General features: G+C 44.5%; 1 protein-coding gene and 1 long non-coding RNA gene across 2 annotated transcripts; one reads left to right on the top strand and one right to left on the bottom strand.

The window, feature by feature from the left end:
- Positions 1-5,475: 5,475 nt before the first annotated feature.
- Positions 5,476-7,367, bottom strand: fam43a (family with sequence similarity 43 member A). Its single transcript, XM_084473016.1, has one exon. The coding sequence runs from the start codon at positions 7,212-7,214 to the stop codon at positions 6,147-6,149; it is 1,068 nt and encodes a 355-aa protein (XP_084329142.1). The 5' UTR covers positions 7,215-7,367; the 3' UTR covers positions 5,476-6,146.
- Positions 7,368-9,258: 1,891 nt separating this feature from the next.
- Positions 9,259-20,844, top strand: LOC311352679. The gene is made up of 3 exons (XR_014636930.1): positions 9,259-9,542; positions 12,396-18,625; positions 19,239-20,844. It is a non-coding gene; the product is annotated as an uncharacterized lncRNA (long non-coding RNA).
- Positions 20,845-21,671: the final 827 nt, after the last annotated feature.

The raw sequence follows: 21,671 nt of genomic DNA, 5'->3' as shown, positions 1-21,671 counted from the left end.
GGACTGCAGTGACATTGTAGATAGATTAAAGTCAGGATTTATTACAGGATAAACTGCTGCTTCCCGGTACAGAACCATAATCAATTTACCAGGGAACGCACAATTTGTTTTTACACTTTACACTGAGATGTGCACATGTGTGGACACATCTGCATCTATATCTATATATCCACAGATGTGTGGACACAATGCATGATTTTAGGCTGTTCCAAATGCTTGTTGAGATTAATTAAGTTTTAATTGTTTTCTTTATATCAGTTTTCTTTATATTCAGTTTTCAATCGATCATGACCTACCAAGTTAGTTCTTGGTAAATATGTTGTGAATTGTCTTTGGTTGAAGGTAGAATGTGAAATGTTTAGTAATGAAATATGTGATGTGTGTAGGCCTTATCTCTAGCGAGAGACAGCAGAACAACAGCTCCTTTAAAGAATGACGTTTAAAAATTTCCCCCAAAGTGTTGTTCAGGTGTTACTTATCTTGTTTCTGGGTTCGGAAGGGAACCAGTGAATCATGGAGGTCATGACTCACTTGCAGTGGAGGGATATTTAAATTGTAGTTTATTATTTGTTAACATTCGAATGGTTATGTACTTCTTGAAGCTATGTAGGATATATACCTGCTAGATACAAAGATAGATCAGATCAGCTGATCTGGCAGGAACAACACACACACACACACACACACACACGCACACGCACACACACCACTGTATCAAAAGCGTACATACCCACACATGTATCAGTATGGGGGTGGGAGAGCTGCAGTGAAGGTGTAAGACTCGGCATCTGTTTCCTGTCTGTGTTCTAAAGGGGAAATTGGCCAGTGGAATCCACACTATTATTCTCCATATTTTGACAGACCGGCACCTGGGGAAAAGGACAGCCGCTCCAGTTAACCAGGAGAACATGGTGTACAGATCTCCAACTATAAGCCTTGCTTTGTAACCAAGAGAAATACTGGGATAAAGTTCCAAATTGTGGTGACAGTGTGTCTATTCAGCCCCCCCCCACCCCCCACCAACACCCCGCCGAACATCCAATTTCAGTCCATAAAATCGGCAGATTGACCAAGGGGTCTTCTGTAACAATCCTTTCTCTGTCTGTCTGTCCGTCTGTCTGTCTGTAAGTCTTGGGGTTTCCCCCACAATAACAATATTCACTCTTGGTCGCCTCATCTACTCGTTGTTATTATTCCATTTCCTGCCCGGGAACGGAAGTAACCAAAAATAACCCCTCAGGCAAATCTATGGGTCTCCTGAGGCAAATGTTGTTTTTGAGACAGATGGGCTTGAAAACAAGAGTCCGTCGTATTCCAGCAAAGTCTTGAGAGCTGGACGGGTTACGAGGCCTCAGAGAGAACTGATAAGACGAGGAGCAGCATGCTCGCACGCACGCACAAACACACACACAGTCGCACACACACATGCATACGCATGCATGCACATCACGCACACACCAAACATGGCCTCTCAGCATCTATGATTCACAAGGGGAGAATGTTGTTCTCCCGCTGTCGTTCTTCACCACGTTGATTACATCTGAGAGGAATGCATGGTGGGATTTTATATGATTGAAGAGTAGATAAGGTACTTAGAGGGAGATTCAAGTTGGAGTCAAATTTGAGTTGCAGCCAACCACTCCACCTTCTCACACACAAATTGACTCATTCCTTTGGGGGAAAATGGCTTCCTTGTGACTTTTGTGTTCATTTTCATAACAGCTGGTCGGGCGCCACACCTGTTCACTTCCTGCTTGCCATTTATTTTCCCAATGGGCTGTTGGATTTGAATGATAGATGAACGGCTGGCTGGGCCCAGCACCGTGTCCTCTGCAATCATTGCAGAAAAGTGAGCAGAGAGTACGAGAGAGAAACTGTGAAACATTTAAACCAATAACCACCTACTTTTCTTAGCAGCAGACAGTGAACCCACAGACACTCACACTGTACATACAGCTCTGCCTTGAAGGATGGAGCCAGCACACACACACACACACACACACACACACACACACACGCGTGCGCATGCACACACACACACACACACACACACACACACACACACACACACACACACACACACACACAAGTAGACAGCTGCCAGTCTCCAGGGACTTGGCCTTGACTATCACTGAAAGACTATGACACCTGTTCCCTCTGGCACTCAGCACTGGATAGAGAGATAGAGAGAGATAGAGAGAGAGAGAGGGAGAGAGCGAGAGAGTGTGTGTTGTGTGTGTCAGGGCCAGAGTCATGCACATTTCACAAGAACATTCTGTATGGCTTCCACTAACTCTATTATTAATAGCTTTTCGTGGTTTTGCCGTGGGAAGACCGCCATAGAGTATAATCAAGGAGTGTGTCATGCACTGGCTAGAGGACAAACCCAGAGTCACCCACACACACACACACACACACACACACACACACACACACACACACGCACACACACACACACACACACACATACATCATCATCATCTTATTCAAATAACAGGGCATGCTGGGGCACGTCAGTCGTTAAGTGACAGAGACTGGGCCGTTCTGATTTAGCTGCTCTGTCATCTATTCCCCTGTACAGCTGACGCAACCAGAGGCAGTGGCTGCGGTGATGGACCTCGTGCACGCTCCTCTCTCATGCATTATGGAGACACTTTTACTTTTTGTGTGGGTGGGTGTGTGTGTGTGTGTGTGTGTGGGGGGGGGGGGGGGGGGGGGGGTGGGTGGCTGCATGTTGTATGGAACTGCTATGGCTTGGAGCAGAGCTTCATGTACAAACGTCGAGGCCTAGGCCTATATATGAATTATATGAGGCGACTAGGAGAGCTGGGAGATATGTCTTATTTATTTTTATGTATTTATTTATCTTTTCTCTCGCTCTCTCTCAATCTCTCAATCCCAGAACGCAGCCCAAACTGAATCACGTGTCGCACAGAAAAGTACAGTGCAAAATCAAACCAACCATATATCAGAAGATGAATTGCATGATTACGCTCACTTATCTGGCACAGGATAACCCAGGGCAAAGCGGCAGGCGCGTGATGGCTTTCACAGATGAGCTCCAACAACCAACCTCCACCACTTAGAGAGAAATTTAGGTCAGGGGGAAAAAACGGATAATTCTGCTGTTGAAATAACACGTGGGAGGTTGGGTACGTTGCGCAGCGCTGTATGTATGACCAATAAAAAAAAACGCGTAGTCTCTCGATTCAACCTCTAATCACATCCTGCTATAGTTCCCGTGGAACTACCGGTCAGGGGCGCACGGTGCAAGGGGGACAGTGATGTCATCGTGTCCACTTCTGCATTACAGTTTAGGGGAGGGTGACTTCACCCATGGGGTAGAGGTGGAGCCTGCTCCTGCCTCCCACCGCCGCCGCACTGGCAGGGAAGTGAACACTGTATTTCCACAGAACGCTGTTGCTATTTCCGTGTGCGCGTCCCACGGGCGTCATAATGAGCTGCGGTGGAGTTGTTTTATTGCAACTTACCGAAACGGATATAACAGTAAAGCAGGGGGGTGAATACAGGATATAATTGTGATTGGTCTGTTTTGGTTTATAAACATATCAGCCCATCTGCAAAATCGGTCCACTTGGGTTTAGCTAATTGGATTGATTCCTTTCAGGGACCAAAATAATAGTTCGTTCTGAAATGTCATTAAAAAAAATAAAAACCCTACTGTAAAGTTTTTGACATTTAATTATAAGTTTAACTTTTTAAAATATTACCAGGCCTATGTTTATATTCACAATGTGGTGATTTTCATTTTAAATCTGCGATATGATTCATGAAGACCTTATAGATGAAGTGACACTGCATTATTAAAAGTGACACGGTCTGAGGAAAAAAAAAAAAGAAAACCGCCTGGGTTTCACCTTCACGCACTCTTCCTGTCGCGTCCTATTCACGCACTATTATTAGACCTCACCACTGAGGTGCTAATACATAGCTAGTGTGTTAACGTTCGGCCTTCTAACTCTCTGTTCAGCGGGGGAGAGGGGGAGGGAGAGAGGGAGAGCGAGAGGAAGAAAGAAAGTGAGAAGAGAGAGAAAGTGAGAGAGAGAGAGAGAGAGAGAGAGAGAGAGAGAGAGAGAGAGAGAGAGAGAGAGAGATGGGTGACAGACAGATGGGATAATCCATTTCACCACTTCTCAAAAGTGGTCCTGTCTAACTAAATTGGGAAAGCGTGACATCACCACCACCAAGGTTATAAAGGGTTTGATGTAGACCTACACCCGGACCCCCGTGCTGAAACATGTATTTCAAAAACCTCCATCAAATACAATAAATATAATATCACACAAGAATATCATTAATACAGCGTATACTAAACTTCCATCATAGGTGAGAGCAGAGTCCTCTGACACGATATAGCTTCTCATTAATACTAGTTTATAAGTGGGCTGCAATGCGACACAGATAAGCAAGGAATGCAACTTTGTGATGTTTATATGGCGGGTCATATGGCAAGGTGGGAGCTATATGCACACAGCCGGCTGGCCCAACTGTATGGGCCTTTTTAGTTGAGTTTGAGAAGGAAATGACATGTCAAGTGCGAGTGTGTTCGGGGCTTCTGTCACAGTGACCGCAGCAGGGCATAGCTTGGGTCTGTTCTTAGAGAGCACAAACTGTTTTGATCCCTGAGAGAGATGCAGAAATCGTTGGCAAGAATGGTTATATTTTCTCTGTCTTTAGTTCCTATTCACTGTTATTTGCTATTACTATAACGTTATTTAAGTCACACTTTATACAAAGGAAGTTACTTCAGGGTACTTAGTATATGGTTAGGGGCTGCATGAATTAGACATGGAAGCTGGGACTGTTCTGCTGGGAATCTAACCACCTATAGACACAAAACAAACTAGACGTGCAGTCCCTCGTGTTTTGTCGTATTGCCTGTAGGTTTATGAAGCAGCTTCTGGGGTCTTGGGGGGATTCACAAGTGGTACAGAGAACATTGTGTACAGCTGGATGGGGGAGAGGTCATGAGGGCAGATAGAGGAACAGTCAGCAAGTTTGTCTGCGCGAGGAGCTATGACGCGGTCCTCTGCTTTGATGCTCTGACATGCCCTACATCATTAGATGTATTCTTATCTTCAGATAATGACGGGGGGGGGGGGGATTCCTTCATTGCCTATTGGTGTTCAATGGGCCTTTCATGGATTATTATACACATTCCGGGGGGGGGGGCTTGTGCTGTCCACCTGCACATGGTATCCAATCAGTGTCACGGTACATGGACGTTATTGCGTTGAGATGTTGTGAGTGTTTTTTGTTTTTGCTTGTGTGACCATGACATTTATGTGACATTTATGCATTGCTAACCCATCATGCATCTGACCTCATTCCTGAGACTGCAGATTGGAACCTCGTTAGCATGCCGAGGTGGTAAATGGGCCTACGTGTGTTCCCACGCACCTCTGGCACGCATATAAAAACACAACACGTTGTTATATTTCTCATTTCGTTTTTTATTCGTCATCTTGTGAGGTTGACATAAACCGTTTCTCTTCTTCAAAAAATAACAAAAATGTATATACTCATGAATCTGACTTTGTACATCTAAATACATTAGGGTTGTTTTTCTTTTGCACAGCAAAGATATGACGTTCATGTTTATGACAACATTCTGCGAGGAGTTATTACAGGGCAAACACGGAGCCTAGTACTCGACTTAATTCCACAACAGTGCAAAAAAGAAAAGTTAACGTAAAAGCCCCTCGGGATGTCATTTAACAATGTCTTATAGGAAGAACTGAATCCGTTGGAGACCGTTCTTTAACAATCGAGTGTCTTGATTAAAGTTGAGGGTTGAGGGAGTCTTTGAACACAATATTCACGTTTCTACCAGAGAGACAGGTTGGGTAAACAAGTTTTAACCTAATACAAATCCTCTTAATTAAAAGAGGTGGAATTAGTGTAGAGCAGACGCACGCACCGGACGCGCCCATATATGGGTTTCATCCATAATCTCTCGGACAGACATGCACTGTGTTTAACTGCTGGTTATTGTCTCGGGCCATTCAGGTCTTTGATCCTTTTTTTCAAGTTGTCGAGGCACAGAACAGAGTGGAAAAGCAACAAACGAAAATGTTATCACGGAGACTTAAATGTCTCCATAAACGTGTGGCCCAAGTCTCTTTTTACGCAATTTCGTGGACCTTTGACTCCTCGAACCCATGCGTGAAATGGTTCGTCTCCTGGTTGCTCTCTATCGACGACTCGCTGCCCGTGCTCTCCCCGGACAGCAGCCTGGTGACCCGCAGGTCAGCCTTCAGTGTCTGCACGTCGTTCCCTATGCACATCTCCCCTAGGTCGTTTATCATCTGCGACAACTCCTGTTTGCCATTGTCCACGCAATCATCGTCCGTGTCCAGAATGTCCTCGCACTCAAAGTGCATCGCCTTCTCCTCCTCCTCCTCGCCCACCAAGTCCTCCGTGATGGAGCCCAGCTTGGGCGCGCTACGGCTGCGCTCCACCGGGGGTTTGTAATAACACTGTCCGTTCAGAAGCTTCCGCAGGGGCACCAGTGGGATGGTCTGCTCCCCGATCAGCTGCTGCTGCTGGTGCCTGGCGTCGTCCCGTCGCTTCAGTCTCTTGAACTCGGCCAGAGCCGTGGCCGAGGTCTGGTATAGGAGCAGCGCCATGGCCTTCGCCTTCTCCGGCTTGGACACCAGCACCGCGTGGCACCTCAGCATCACCGCCTTGTGCTTCATCTCGTGCCTGTACACCCACGCGAAGATCCTGGGTAGCCTCGGGTCTGCCACGCAATACGTTATCCGGTGCAGCAGATACAAATGTCCCGGTCTCCGTGCCTTGTCGTCCACGTGCACCATACGGATGCCCTGCGAGCTCACCGTCAGCTTCATCTTGGTGCCGTTCTTGCCCATCTCGCTCTTGCCCCAGATCTTGCTCACGGCCACGTCCGTGCAGCCCTCTCCCTTGGACTGGATGGTGGTCGCGTTGCCCAGGTACAGCACCGTGTACGTGGGGTCCTCGCTGGTGATCTTCACCTTTTTCCTCTTGGACTTGAACATGCTGCCCACCCGGTTGAGTGCGCTCTCCGGGCACGACTTGGCGAAGGAGGTGAGCGCCGAGTAGTTGAGGCTCACGGCATAGCCCTTCTGCTGCTTGGACTGCTTGTCTTCCTCGATCAGGTCGAACTTATTCTTCTTCCAGGGCAGCATCATATGCTTGCTTCCAGTCAACATCAATAAAGCCTAGTTAACTTGCTGCTCAGTGCGTAATTATCCTGGTTAAATATCAGCCACTCCACGTAAACGAAGTTGGCGAGGTAACAACTCTTCATTTATCCATGCTTCGTTTCGTTCTTGTCCATTGTAGTGTTTTTCAGGTTGATCTTGTCCGACGGACAGATTCTGGCATCTGTTATCTTGCAGACTGTCCTCGAGGTTTATATACGAGGGACGAACCACTCCGGTGGCTGCGGGGGGAGATGAGGAGAGAGGCGGGCGAAACCAAAAGTGGAGCTTATGCTTGATATGCAGTCTGTCTCACTGTGTTGCATACACGGAGGAGTGATCGACGCCGATACTTGTGTAGGCTACTAACCGGACAATGCTGAACTTACTTTGCATATCAAGGGGTTGGCACAATAAAGAGTAAAAAAAAAAAGAGTAATGATTGTAAAATAAATATGTTCTTGTAAAGTTTTATGTGTTGACCTACAGTAGAACAATAAGTAATCCCTCTAACATTGAAGCCCAGTATGTTTATTTACACTACACGACATGTATATCAGACAAGGTCTATTTGTAAGTTGTAAGTATTTTTGTATTTCTGATTCATACCCTTTATGATTAAAATAGCCCATTATGTAGGACACATTTTAGTTTACGAAATGACGAAACGAAAATAGACAGCGCTATAAACGGTCTGTGTCACCCTCTACCGGCTGTCTGCGTGCGTGATTTCTTGTAGGTGTTTTTGAATGGGGGGAGGGGGGGTAGTAGTTAGTAGTTTCAATTGGTCTCTCTCTCATTCTCAACGTGTGCCGTTTGAGGATGTACAAAACTAAATAATTGTTTACATCGATCTCGTATAACCGGTAGTGAAGCACACCATTTGCGCAAAGCATCACGGGGCGGTGGAAAATTGTGGATAAACAGATAAATTAAAGATACACTGTACATACACAGTATTTACAATGTGGAGGACGTGTGCAATAGTGCAATCATTGTGAACAGACAGAAAAAGTGTTGTTTCATATTTACAAAGGTGTGCTAGGGGTTGGCATGCGAAACAAACGTTAACATTGCCAAAGCAGGTGAAAAATAAGGAGGTCAAAAGATAAAACATTAATTATATATGTATACATATTTTTTTTTTCAGATACAATGAAGTTTCATAGTAACAAAAGTGTGCTAGTGGTTGAAGTCCAGTGGGATGAGTCTGTTGCTCCTCATCACAACCACGGCTGTCATCCATGGGGTCCCGCGTTTTCAGCCGTACCCCGTACCCCGTCTCTGGAACTCTCTCCCGCATTCCATCCGTCACACTAAAACTCTCTCTCCCCACAATCAAATCAGGTCTTAAGACCCACATCTTCAAACTGGCATTGTGCAAGTGTTTTAAATCTTTTATTAATTATACATGTAAGGTGTCCTTAAGTGGCCTGAAAGGTGCCCATAAATAAAATGCATTTTATTATTATTATTAATATAACATTATGGCTCCATCAAAAGCAACGCCTGTCATTTACAGTTATCAGTTATACTACCTAGACATCTTTAATCTTTAATCGTATTTACATACAGTAGGCCTGATATCCTCTGAATGTTGATATAAAGGTTTAAAAATTCTCAAAACTGTATTTCTGTCATTCAGATCCCTGTCCGTCGTACTCCAGTTGTTGTCTTCCTGCACACCTCACTGCCTCCTCCATCGATTGCTGCCAATGCCCTCTCCCTGTACCATCCCCGAGAGTTTTAAATCACACTGAAGATAAACTTCTTCTGCACTTGCTTTAATCCATGATTATTATTTTTAGAATTACGTTATTTGATTTAAAATGTGTTGCTTGCTGTTATACTTCCATGGTCGGTAAACAATGCGACTGTGCTCGGCTCGCTCAGACCTCTCGCTGAAAATAAATACTTTCTCTCCATTGAAACCCATTCATATTTTACGATGACCGGAAGGGGCGGGACTTACGATAATATTTCTACATCCGGAACGTCGTAAAACGTACACTGCGCGTCATGCACTAGGGCGTGGCTAGGCTCCCACGATGCGGAAGAAATTCTATCCTTGAAGTTGCCATGTTTTAATACGCTGTCCTTTTCTTTATAGGTACCTAGCCATATATATATATATATATATGTACCTAGCGACCACGGTGAGGGATCGGAGTGGGGCATGGGAAAGCTGTTCTCTATGAATTAACAATTTAACAAGCTAACAATCTCCCCTTTCCACCTAACTCACTTGATAAGAGAGTCATCAGTCAATACGAAAATGACTGGTTGTGTTGCTGTCAACTGCGTGACTCGATCGGAATCCAAGATATCCCTTTACAGGTATTTGAAAGTTAATTTCTAAACTAATAATTAATAATAATAAAAGTAAAATCGTCAAATAACATTTTTATTCCACCATGCAGTAAGCTAACATTAACTTAAAGTTGGAGCTAAGTTATTTGTTAGGCTTAGAGATCATGTTATCGATGCAGTTTTAAACTTTAGATTGAAGTGTACAAATTTGTTATACACTATTTTATAGGCCTATTGTTGTATGGCTATCCATTTGTATGGTACGCCGGTAAGTCCCATAGATATATGGTGCCTTCTATTTGTCCACCCGACTCGATCTGCGAGTCGGATTTCCGAGTTACAAACCGGAAGTTGCAAATAGAACACCCCCGAGGTCGGAAAAACGACTCGTCAACTCGTCTGAACTCAGAGGACCCCGAGTTCAGTAACAAAGATGGCTACTCCGAGCATCACATGTAGTAAACATTGTGGTTTACTACTATTTTAAGCACTTGTGTTTTTGTTGTAACCAAATGAAGAAGTCGTACACATAGCACTGTATACTGTTACCTATAGGCATGTCGTTACAGTCTTCTTATGTGTTAAATACCGCCTATTTTGTAGCTTGTGCCGCTGAGAGATGCTCCATGTTGCTATGACAACAATGCCGATTCTTGAGCAGAAAGCAGAGCTCCGACTCGTCTTGTTGTGTGCCAAATAGAACGGGGTCACTCGTTTTACGAGACGGATGTGACGCCACACCCGAGCTGCAAGTCGCGATTACGAGACAAATAGAAGGCACCAATATACTGACTAGATATCGTGTGAGCTGCGCTGTTCAGTGGAACATATACGTCAATGCCGCCGCCATCTTGCCGCGGGGTAACCACCCACCTGAATGAATGTCGATGGGACAGAAGTCCTTTCCCAGTCAAAATCACTCTACGCCTTTTTTAAGGAAATCTTCAATCGGGTCGGGTCAAACGTCTGTCTGTGGTAATGCTAGTAAAAATAAATTAAAACTTTTTTTTTACTATCATTAGACCTATGTCAGAAACCAACCCGTTTGAATATTGCCTTAAAATAAGGCGTTTTAGAGTGATTTAGACTGGGAAAGGACCTCTGCCCCATCGACGTTCATTCATTTAGGTAGGTGGTTACCCCGCGGCAACATTGAGGCATTGTTGACGCATGCTTAGAAGCCAAATGCGATATCAGTCAGTATATATATCTATGGGTACGTCCGACATGCTCTAGCGAGAACGTGACGTAATTTCCTGGTTTGCAGCACTTGGCTTTCCCGTTTCTCATTGGCTAGTCATTGTTATTGTTAGCCTCTTTAGCAAACCAGCTCGAAAACAAACAACACAACTTTACATTGTATTGCACGCACAGCAAGCCTGTGCAATGCAAAAATTGGTGACTGGAATGAAGTAGCAATGTAATCAAGTGTGTAAGAGCAGTGTAAGAGCGACATTAAAATCACCATTGTGATACAAATACAAAGAAAATAAATGTCTTTACGGGCGCAGCCATTTTTGTTGTCGGGTCGTATGGTCGGCCTCATGGTGTGCTTTCTTGTGGCATTTCGCAGGGGCACGCCCCCTTTTGGTCGGCCCCCTCGGAATTCTGAGAGTAGACCGAGCTCAGTAATGACACGCTCAACAAAAATGGCTGCGTCCGTGAAGAGATTTATTTTCTTAAATGTTCTCACAGACTTGATTACATTGCTACTTTATTCAGGTCACCAATGGATGCATTGCACGGTCTTGCTGTGCGTGCAATATGTAATATTCAGATCACGCCAGTAGTCTGAATCAATGTTAATGTTTACCATAAGCTTGCACGTACTGCTTACATCATTACGGTAGTATAAGCGCCAACCAGATGTGATGCCCTGGGCGCGAGTTCTGTTTAGTTCTCCAGCAATAAAGCAACAGAATGCGAAGCTCCGTTTCATCCTTTATAGTAAGCTAAGTAAACGCTACTCATAAATACCACACAATACAATGTAAAGTTGTGTTGTTCGTTTTCAAGCTGGTTTGCTAAAGAGGCTACTGTAGCTAACAATAACAATGACTAGCCAATGACATGACACAATCACAAAGACGAACGGGAACGCTATAAGTGCTACAAGACAGGAAATTACGTCACAAGTGCAACTCGGAAGGCTGGGGTCCGAGGCATCTGGAACACACCATCACTGAACTTGCTCTACTTTCAGAATAGCAGGTGGGACCGACCAAAAGGGGGCGTTCCTCTGTGAAATACTGCAAGAAAGCTGGGAGATTTACACCTTATGACTAGGGCGTAAATCATACAAATGGATAGCACCATCATTGCTCGTTGGCCGGAAAAGGAAAGGAGGGCTGTTTACGTTTGGGTGTAGTCTTTTCGCTCGGTTCTCCGTCTCAACAGTAGGGCTAGAACCGAGCGAAAAGACTACAACCAAACGTAAACAGCCCCTCCTTTCCGTTTCCGGCCAACGAGCAATGAGTCTTCCAACAGAACAGAAACCGTATCTCGCTACGATACTTGATTTGGAACATCAACAAACACCACTAACCACTCGGTGAGTTGCACATTTCTGAAAACAAACGTTTAGGGTTGTTTTAAGGACAGGTTTGTGCATGCACGTAGCCAGCCATTCTGAAGCAGGCAGGGACGATTTGAAATGAGCCAAATCACCGAGACAAATAGTCAAAATTTCGGTGTCAACCACTCTATTTCATCCTAGACAAACCAGAAAGGGGGCTCAATGTTCAAAATACTGGAATTGTCTGAAAAGTATATCTGACTAATACATAACGTTTAATTTTTACTACATGATAGTGTTCCTTCCTATTGTTTTTTAAAATGACTGAAATATCCTTGAAGTTAATAAACATAATTTCTCCACAGCCTCCCGCTCCGACAGAAGAAAAGGCTCCGCCAGTGGTTGAAAAACATCAACCGCACGATGTGGGTACCTAATGTGTATAGCAGACTATGTGCCTGCCATTTCACAGAGGACTGCTTCACCATCAATCGCACACTCAAGCCAGATGCAGTCCCCACCCTTTTCGGCAACCCTGGAACACCATCTAATGTAAGGGCAGAGATAAGTAATGTGACTCAAGAACACAATTACTGCAAAGACTTTTTAGATGTTGCAGGTGTTGTTGATGAAGCTGTTGAGGTACAGGTTAATGTTTCGGAAGCCACAGAGGTTGCAAATATTGTTGATGAATCTGTTAAGGTACAGGTTAATGTTTCTGAAGCCACAGAGGTTGCAAATATTGTTGATGAATCTGTTAAGGTACAGGTTAATGTTTCTGAAGCCACAGCACCAAACAGTGCTGACCATTATTATGAAATGAGAAAATCTCCTATATTTTTCAACAGGCAGGCTGAAAATAAACTGGGATGTATTAGAAAAAAAAATAGATTGGTGCAGCAGAAGAGTAGGAAATTGATAAAAGTTTCCTGCTTAACTCAGGTCATCACAACTCTCAAGGAGAGACTGCTAATTTCTAGTGGCTGTGCAGAAATGCTGGAGAACTCCTTCAGTGGAGTCCATAAGACCTTACTCTCCAGAAGGGTGCAGGGTAAAAGATTGAAAGTGTCGAAGGAGTTGCATTCATTTGCGATGACACTGCACTTCTATTCCGCCAAAGCTTATAGTTTTGTGCGTAATGTTTTTGACCTTGTACTGCCCCATCCCGACACCATCCGGATGTGGTACAGCCAAATTTCAGCGGATCCCGGTTTTACTGAACCTGCATTTAATGCTCTTGCATGTCATGTGCAGAGCAGAAAAGTTGAAGGGAAGGAGATCCTGTGTGCTCTCATGTTGGATGAAGTGGCCATTCGAAAGCATGTGGAATATGCAGCTGGAAGATACCATGGATATGTGGACCTTGGCTGTGGCACTGTTGATGACAGTCTACCATCAGCCAAAGATGCCTTGGTCCTCATGGTTGTAGCCATCAACGACTCCTGGAAAATCCCTGTTGCCTATTTCCTCATTGACGGAATGACTGGTGAAGAGCGTGCCAACATCATCAGTGAATGCCTTCATCGACTCCATGCCACCGGAGTTCGTACAGTCTCCTTGACATGCGATGGACCGTCATGCCACTTTTCCATGCTGAGAGCCCTCGGAGCAACATTGGATGTCAATAACATGAGATCCTCTTTTGCACATCCTGCTGATCCATCACAATTGGTCCATGTGATGCTGGATGTTTGCCATATGTTGAAGCTGCTCAGAAACACATTGGCTGACGGAGGTTTACTCCGAACTCCAAATGGAGAAATCTGTTGGAAATACATTGAGGAGTTGAATAAACTTGGAAACAAGTTAAAAATGGCTCATGTACAGTGGGAGAAACAGAAGATGCAGGTGAAGCTTGCAGCTCAGGTGTTCAGCAGCAGTGTAGCAGATTCTCTTGAGTACTGTAACGCACAGTTGCATCTTCCACAGTTCAGGGGGTGCGAGGAGACAGTGAAGTTCCTGAGAACCATTGATGCCGCCTTCAATGTCCTTAACAGCAGGAACCCTTTGGGTAAGGGTTCCAAAGCTCCAATGAGGACATCCAACAAAGACCGGGTACAGGAAATCCTGCTAAAGGCTCAAAGGTCACTCTTGGAACTGAAAGACAGTAAAGGCAAGCTGGTGCATTTAGGCCCGAAGAAAACTTGTGTAGTTGGCTTTATTGCCAGTTGCGCAAGTGCATGGAATATCTTCCTTGAAGTGGTCATCCAGCCAAATGCACCATGCCATTACCTCCTCACCTACAAGCTGAGCCAAGATCACCTTCAGCTGTTCTTCTCCTGTCTGAGAGCACGTGGTGGATTCAACAACAATCCCACATCAAGACAGTTTACAACTGCCTACAAGCGTCTTTTAAAGTCCCTAGTGAAGACAGGAACAGGCAACAGCATCCTAGGTGATAATACCAACATCATGGATGTCACAGCTGCTGCAGCGAGGTTTGATCCGAAGGCTGTGGAGCCTTTGGAGCATGCTGACCATGAATACCAGCACTCCCCAAATGTTGATGTGTCCGACTACAAGGATGCTGCAATAAACTACATTGCAGGCCTTGTGGTCAAAAAGCTAAAGGAAAGGCATACCTGCATGCCTTGCGCTGACGCTCTTACTACATCCACCGTACATCCCTTCATTCTGTTGAATCGTGGAGGTTTGGCAAAACCATCTGCCGGGATAGTTGCTGTGTGCAGGGAGTCGGAGCGTTGCTTTCAGAGAATTTTGAGAACAACTTCCGGCAAACTCCCCCAGGGACATGGTATAACATCAGCCATTGTCACTCAAGTACTGGAATACACTGCTGGTAAGACATTGTTCCCAGAGCTGCACAACCACATGTTCGAAACCACTGTTGAGGACAATCACGTACATCTTCTGGTGAAAATGGCATCCTCTTTATATTGTAAAATAAGGATGAACCATCTGGCAAGACGTGCAACAGAGAGTCTGCATAAGGACTCTGTTAGACATGAATTCACAAAGCTCATCCATTTTCATCCCCAGTAAACCACATTACTGGGAAGGATAGTATATTGTTTGCCCAATCCCACATACTGCGTGAATTATCAGAGTTCTTGCGGTTATGTTTGCTGCATGCATGCATGCATGCAGGTACGCACGCACGCACGCACACGCCCTCAGTATCATCCAACACAACCAAAACAAGATAGAAATTAGGGTTTTATAGAGTTTTAATAGTGCTAGGGGTCAAAATGACCCCAACAACACCGACATGTAAATAATGTGTACAGGATATGTTTTTTTTGTTTGTTTTGTTAATTTCATGTTTTCCATGTTTAACCCATAGTTAGGAAAAGTCATAAAAAATCGAGCTGAAAAAAGTATGTTGACCCAAGTTTTTAGAGACGGTTAACATTGGTCAATGTGACAATTGGGTCAAATTGACCCCTAACATATTAGGAGGGTTAGTATACGTTTTTACTTAATACTGAGTGTGTGCACATTGGTAAACTTTTTTTTTAATGAATAAGTCGTATCAATAACATCAGGGTGGTACAGATCACGTGAGGATAAATGTGTAGCGATAAAGCGGATAAAAAAAAATTAGGTTTTATTTTTTCTTTCTTTTTTTTATTAGACGCATCTAACTTTAGGTAAAATGGATATGATTTTGGAAACTGGCTTTTAATCCCAAAACGGAGGGTCGTGGGAAGTACATAGAGGGCTAGCAAAGTGTGGACAAAATCAAATACGAACAATTGGCAGAATAAAATGTACAATGCTTCTATTTTTTATTTTATTACTAACTTTGCCTTTATTTTCTCACTTTTTAAATTCCCTTTTATTTAACTTTGCCTTTCTAAAATGTTTCTAAAATATATTTTTTTAATTAAATATTTTTTTATGGAAAAAAGCTATGGTGAAATGGCAACAAGGCCGAATGGGAAAAATTGGGTTGGCCAAAGGGAAGCCTAAGTGTCACACAATTAGATAAATTAAAAGGGAAAATGATAGCGAAGTAAGAGGAAACTAAAAACAAAGGGTTAAAAATAGGTATAAGGGAGATTGGGAGATGTATATGGAAGGAAGACACCGACAGACAAGAATGCAAGACAAAACAAAGTAATATGGGGAGGGCTGGGGAGAAAAGTAACTCATCTGCATCTAGTTTTGTTCAAATAGATCTGGACCTGGACAACGCTCCTCCTCCTCCTCCTCCTGCTATTCAGCCCCAACCAGTGCAACTGCCCCGCATCGCGGCTCCCCTATATCCGACACCACCCGAATACACATCTGGAACTGAGATAAAGAAGAAAAGGAAAAAGTCGGGTATACCAAAGTTGGGGGAAGCCATCCAGTGACTCGATCTGCCACCCATGCAAGGTTTGACACCTCGGGAGCAGTGGTGACGATACCGATGCTGAAGGGGTGTGGTGCCCTCTGGTGGAGGTGGCAGGTCAAGCCGGACCGATGATGGCATTTCGCCATTGGAGCCATAAGGACATGAAGGAGGCGATTGCAACCCTCCCGAAACCATGGGAGTGCGTCAGTGCGGGGGTCAAAGGTTCCTCCGAAAAACTCCAGATTTGTATACAGGAGATAAAACCTACCCAGGGTGAACTCGCTGCCTTCTAACCCGCCATTTAGGCGCTAATATCGGACGAGTGAGTCAAGCCATGCCAGCTGCAACAGACAATCTCCGTCTGGTGGAGGTCGACTACGGCCACATCAACGCACCCTACCATGCTATGGTAGGGCGCGTTGCATTGCTCATTGGTCCAGGCGTTGACCAGAATATATCCAGTCAATGTAAACCTTGCCAAGGTTCATAGCATCTGGCAATTTGAAGATGGAAACGTTTATACACATCTAAGTCGTATCACAGATGTGTTTAACGAGAACTGTGGCATCGAGCGGCCCGCCAACGGCAACGCTGACTACGGGATGGGAGGCCCACGTGAAGAGCTACTTCTCGGATGGCCTGTTGGGAACGACAGCTGATGACATAAAAAATGACCCGGTTGGCTGGAAGCACGAGCGATTGCAAGTTGTTCAGCATGCAGATCACGTCCAGGACAAAGCAAAGAGACAGCAGGACCAACGAGACCAGAGCCATAGCCCTCCATGATGCCAGCGTGACCATAATGAAGAGGCCTGAACAAGCCCACGGAGAAGGCCGGGGCAGAGGGGAGTTCCAGAGACGGGATGGTTTCCGATATGACCGAGGAAGAGGCGGGGGGTAGAGGGCACAGTAAGAGGGCAACCTGTGTCACAATTGCGGAGAAAATGGACATTGGTGAAAACTCTCCTAAGCCCGACAAAAGAAGGGAAAGCCAGCGCAACAACCCAGGCATTCAGAGAGGCTACCGAGGGCCTTACAGCGATTGACATGCGGGCGAGGGGCGAGAGGCAGAGGGAGAGGTTGAGACGTGTCCAGGCCCCGGATGGAAAGAGGAGCAGTGTACGGAAAGTATCGCACTAGACACCGCATCCACGCATATTACACAAGCCATGAGCTATTTAGAAAAAAAAGCATTTCCCATCGGAAACGTACGCCTATTTAGATTTAACACCATGGTGAACACTTCCCACCGTAGAGCTAAACATAAGAGGGACATAAAGTAGAATCTTCTTGGTAGATTCAGGAGAAACAACTACCTAGATGGCATGCAATCCAGATATTCCCCTCTACATCTATCAGTAAGAGTTAGTACCCACAGTGCTCGGGAGAAGTGAATCAACAATTAGTAAATATGGCCAGCGACAGAGCTGCCCCAGGTGCGCAGCTAATGGAGCCATAACATTTACATTGTACTGCACACACATCGACAGGGCAAGTCATAGAGTATGAGGAAAAGGGGTTTGAAAGAGAAGAGGAGCAGAGACGGGTAGAAAAGTTGAAGGTTAAAGAAATGTTTTGGGCAGGTCCCGAATGTGCGGCAGTTGTGGAATTCATTACGGCACAAACGTTAAAATCTAACTCCAAAGGCATAAACACCATGTATGCAGAATCTTCTGTTTCCAAATGGGGGAGCGACCTCCCCCATTTGATGTACCCTACTCATTCCCGCATGTGTCCCTAGCCAAAGGGCAAAAGGATCAGGGGAGGGATTTGGGTCCCTGGGTGAAAGCATGCAGTGAGGCAACAGGGTGGACGACGCCCACGGGGAGGGGGGACATCTTTCAAAGTTACGCGGATGTGGACAAGGTATTCTTTTTTTTTTTTAAGATCATTTTATTTTATTAATTTCTGTGGGTCGTCATAGTTAGGTACCAGGAAGTCCATCAAAACATAAAAAAAGAGCAATTTCAGAATTTCATCAATATCAAGGTTTCATCAGTATTTCATCAAAATCAAAGTTTGTCTGTCTTATTACGTTCAATGCTTCCCTCAATACTTATAATTGGTTATACAGGCCCACCCCTACCAACCCACCTCTCCCCCACCCAACCTTCCCTTCCACCCCCCCACCACCACCTTGAGTCACTTTTCCAGGCAGGAGTTATAGTAGAATGTTATAACTCCTGTTAGAACACTTTTTCCCAGTTAAAAAGATCAGGGCACTGGGAGAGCCAGTGGAATGGAGATTCGTGCCGGACCTGAAAGCAGTGAACGCCGCAGTGCATCCATGTCACGGTACGTAATCCTTACACCATCCTCTCACAAATTCCGGGTGATACTAAGTATTTTTCAGTGATCAATCTATCAAATGCATTTTTTTTGCATGCCGGTACACACAGACAGCCAGTTTGGTTCGCTTTCACATTTGAAGGAAAAACCTATATTTGGACCAGACTTCCCCAGGGGTACTGTGAGTCTCCAACAAACTACAATACAGCACTACAAACAGACCTGTGACGCGCTTGCGGTGGCAAAAGCGCATGTAATCGAGATTATTCCGCGAGGGGGTACACCGCGTAAAATATCTAGTGATAACGGTGCACATTTTGTTAACCGAATGATTTCTGAACGAAGGAGCAGTAGAAAGAGAGAACGGTACTTTGAAGAACAAACTCGCTAAATGTTGTCTCGAGACGGGCTTCAGCTGGCCTATAGTGTTACCCATCATGCTCATGCACATGCGATCACGGGTGCGTACTAAAACCGGTTCTTCACCTTATGAGGTGTTGTTCGCCCCCCCCACCCCCGGAACACAGGCATCGGCCCGTTAACCGGCGATGTCGAAACATTGGGACAAAGTGATGACAACATGTTGGCTTATTGTTCTTCTTTGTCCAAAACTCTCCAGCAGGTGCACGAGCAGGTAAAGGAGGCCCTACCACATCCGACCAATCCTTTTGAATCACCTACTCCGCAGTAAAGGTCCCCAGAAGAGGACCTTGGGTCCACGTCCACCACTGCAAATGAGCATCGGCTCTACCAGAGGAGCCCCGAAAAAGACCATCGGAAGGAAGTCCAACAACAACCCCTTTAAGCCCATAGCAACACAATCCAGGCGAGTGAGTGAGTGAGATCCAGACACCGAACGCTGCTCCTCGTCTCATAACGCACATGCAGCCCTTCATCTAAGATAGAGACAGCGTCATCATGGAGGACCTGGGAAAAAGAGAAGAAGACTACCTGTTACATTTCTGGTAGTATACTCTGTGTTATTAATACATACAGAAGACTACCTGTTTCAGTTCTGGTAATATACTCTGTGTTATTAATACCAGGTGTACTGACATATAGTGTTTCACTTAATGAAGGACAAACTGCTTAATTTCCACTGGATGTGTGTGAACTCACTCATTGTGGGAGACAATGGGCTATGGCTAGAGTGAGGGACTCAAAATACGTGTGAGAGGCACCATGTCAAACATGGTCTCAGGTTTTTGCAAATACTGACCGTAATGGTTATTACAATCCATTCCATGTCTACGCAGTGCGATGGTCAGTCACCGCTGAGTACCAATCGGGACGTTTGTGTACGAAGGAGGAACAGGAGTGTAATAAGGTCATAGTGAGTATTAAAAATGTACATCAATAAGACCAAGGTTCCTATTTTATCGGGACTGAGTCTATGGGGGCAGATACACTAGGTAAATTCAATATTGAAGTACTTCCCGGGTGTTCAGACAAATCTAAATGTTTGAATCCCAATAATTGGGAAGGGCATTTCTCTAGCTCTTTGGAGATGGGGTTTCCCGAATACTAAAGTAGACACTGAGGTTACTCCTCTACCTATAGGCGGTCCCAACCTAGATATTATTCCAAGTTTGGCGAAAGAAGACGCTGTTTCATACGGAACTGGTCATACAGATGACAACCGTTGGCTCCGATGGGCCGAATATACAGCCCGACAACATTCCCATGATGATTGTTATGTCTGTGCAGCGGCGAGACCAACTGTTGTCACGACACCATTTCCCCTGAACTCGACAAACTCAGAATATGGACTCCAATGCCTTTTAACATTAGATACTGTCCCTGTCGATAAGAGTAAAGATGTGTGCGCCGATACGGTACGGTACGCTTACTCTTTCCGTCTCCAAGACAGCCTAGCACCACCGTCTAAATTCGCAAAGGGTAGCTACGAGTGTTTTACAGCTTTTCCAGGTCCTTAATCTTTATTCGATGATGCTCTTCTCTGCATATTTGATAAATCAGTAATTAAAACAATCTTTTGGTAATCATTTGTGTTAATCACACTGTTCATTAATTTCACTGTTCTGCCTCTCATGCCTTTCCCTACTTCTTCTTTACCTTTTTTGTTCCCCCTTTCACTCTTCTGCCCCAGCCGAACTGACTTGCTGTCCTCTTCACATTGTATGTAGCGGTCTCCCCACAGTAAAAAAAAAAAAAGTTTTGTTAAAATTGGGAGTGGGGGGATTTTTGTGTTTTTATAAAAACTGCTCAGAAAAAAAATAAAGCTTTTTTATTGTAACACTTTTTGTTCAAATCCTATTTCTTACACATGCAGCCACTTGGACACCATTTCATGATAGCTGATAACCAAGGTACACACCGTAATACTATAATCAAGGGACATACTGGAAGTTCAAATAAAAAGAGAAAGAACTTTATTGATCTGGGAACATAAATATGCAAGATTGATCCATATAACACCACATAGTAAATATAAGATAAATATAAGTAGGCCTAGAAAAAATACAGTTCAATGTTATTGCTTAAGAAACATTACTTCCAACTAATTATTTATGAAAAATGCCATCAATAATTTCTATAAAAGTAAATGGTTACATATCGACCAGCAATGAAGTAGAGTAGAGTAGCCTACCCACATAATGAATTGTAATACGCCAACATTGTTAACTGTCAAACATAGCTAAACAAGCAAATGGAAATTAAATACCAACGCAACTGAAATTGTGTAGACTATCAACAATATAAAAATGACGAGGTCTGATGAGGTCTCTCATAATCATTCAGGTAATCAATACGTCCGTGGGGTTTCTACACTGGGTAGCGCAAATGGCACATGGCACCCACAAGAGGTAGAGCTCATCAGCACAGGTGGAGGTGACTGTGAGGCTGGATGAGCAAACAGTTTTTGGGGTGCCAGGGATAAACAGATAAATTAAAGATACACTGTACATACACAGTATTTACAATGTGGAGGACGTGTGCAATAGTGCAATCATTGTGAACAGACAGAAAAAAGTGATGTTTCATATTTACAAAGGTGTGCTAGGGGTTGGCATGCAAAACAAACGCCAAC

The sequence above is a fragment of the Micromesistius poutassou genome (assembly GCF_964030765.1).
Source record: "Micromesistius poutassou genome assembly, chromosome: 9".
Classification (NCBI taxonomy): domain Eukaryota; kingdom Metazoa; phylum Chordata; class Actinopteri; order Gadiformes; family Gadidae; genus Micromesistius; species Micromesistius poutassou.
Note: the sequence above shows the minus strand (reverse complement) of the source record. Positions and strands in the feature narration are given on the sequence as shown.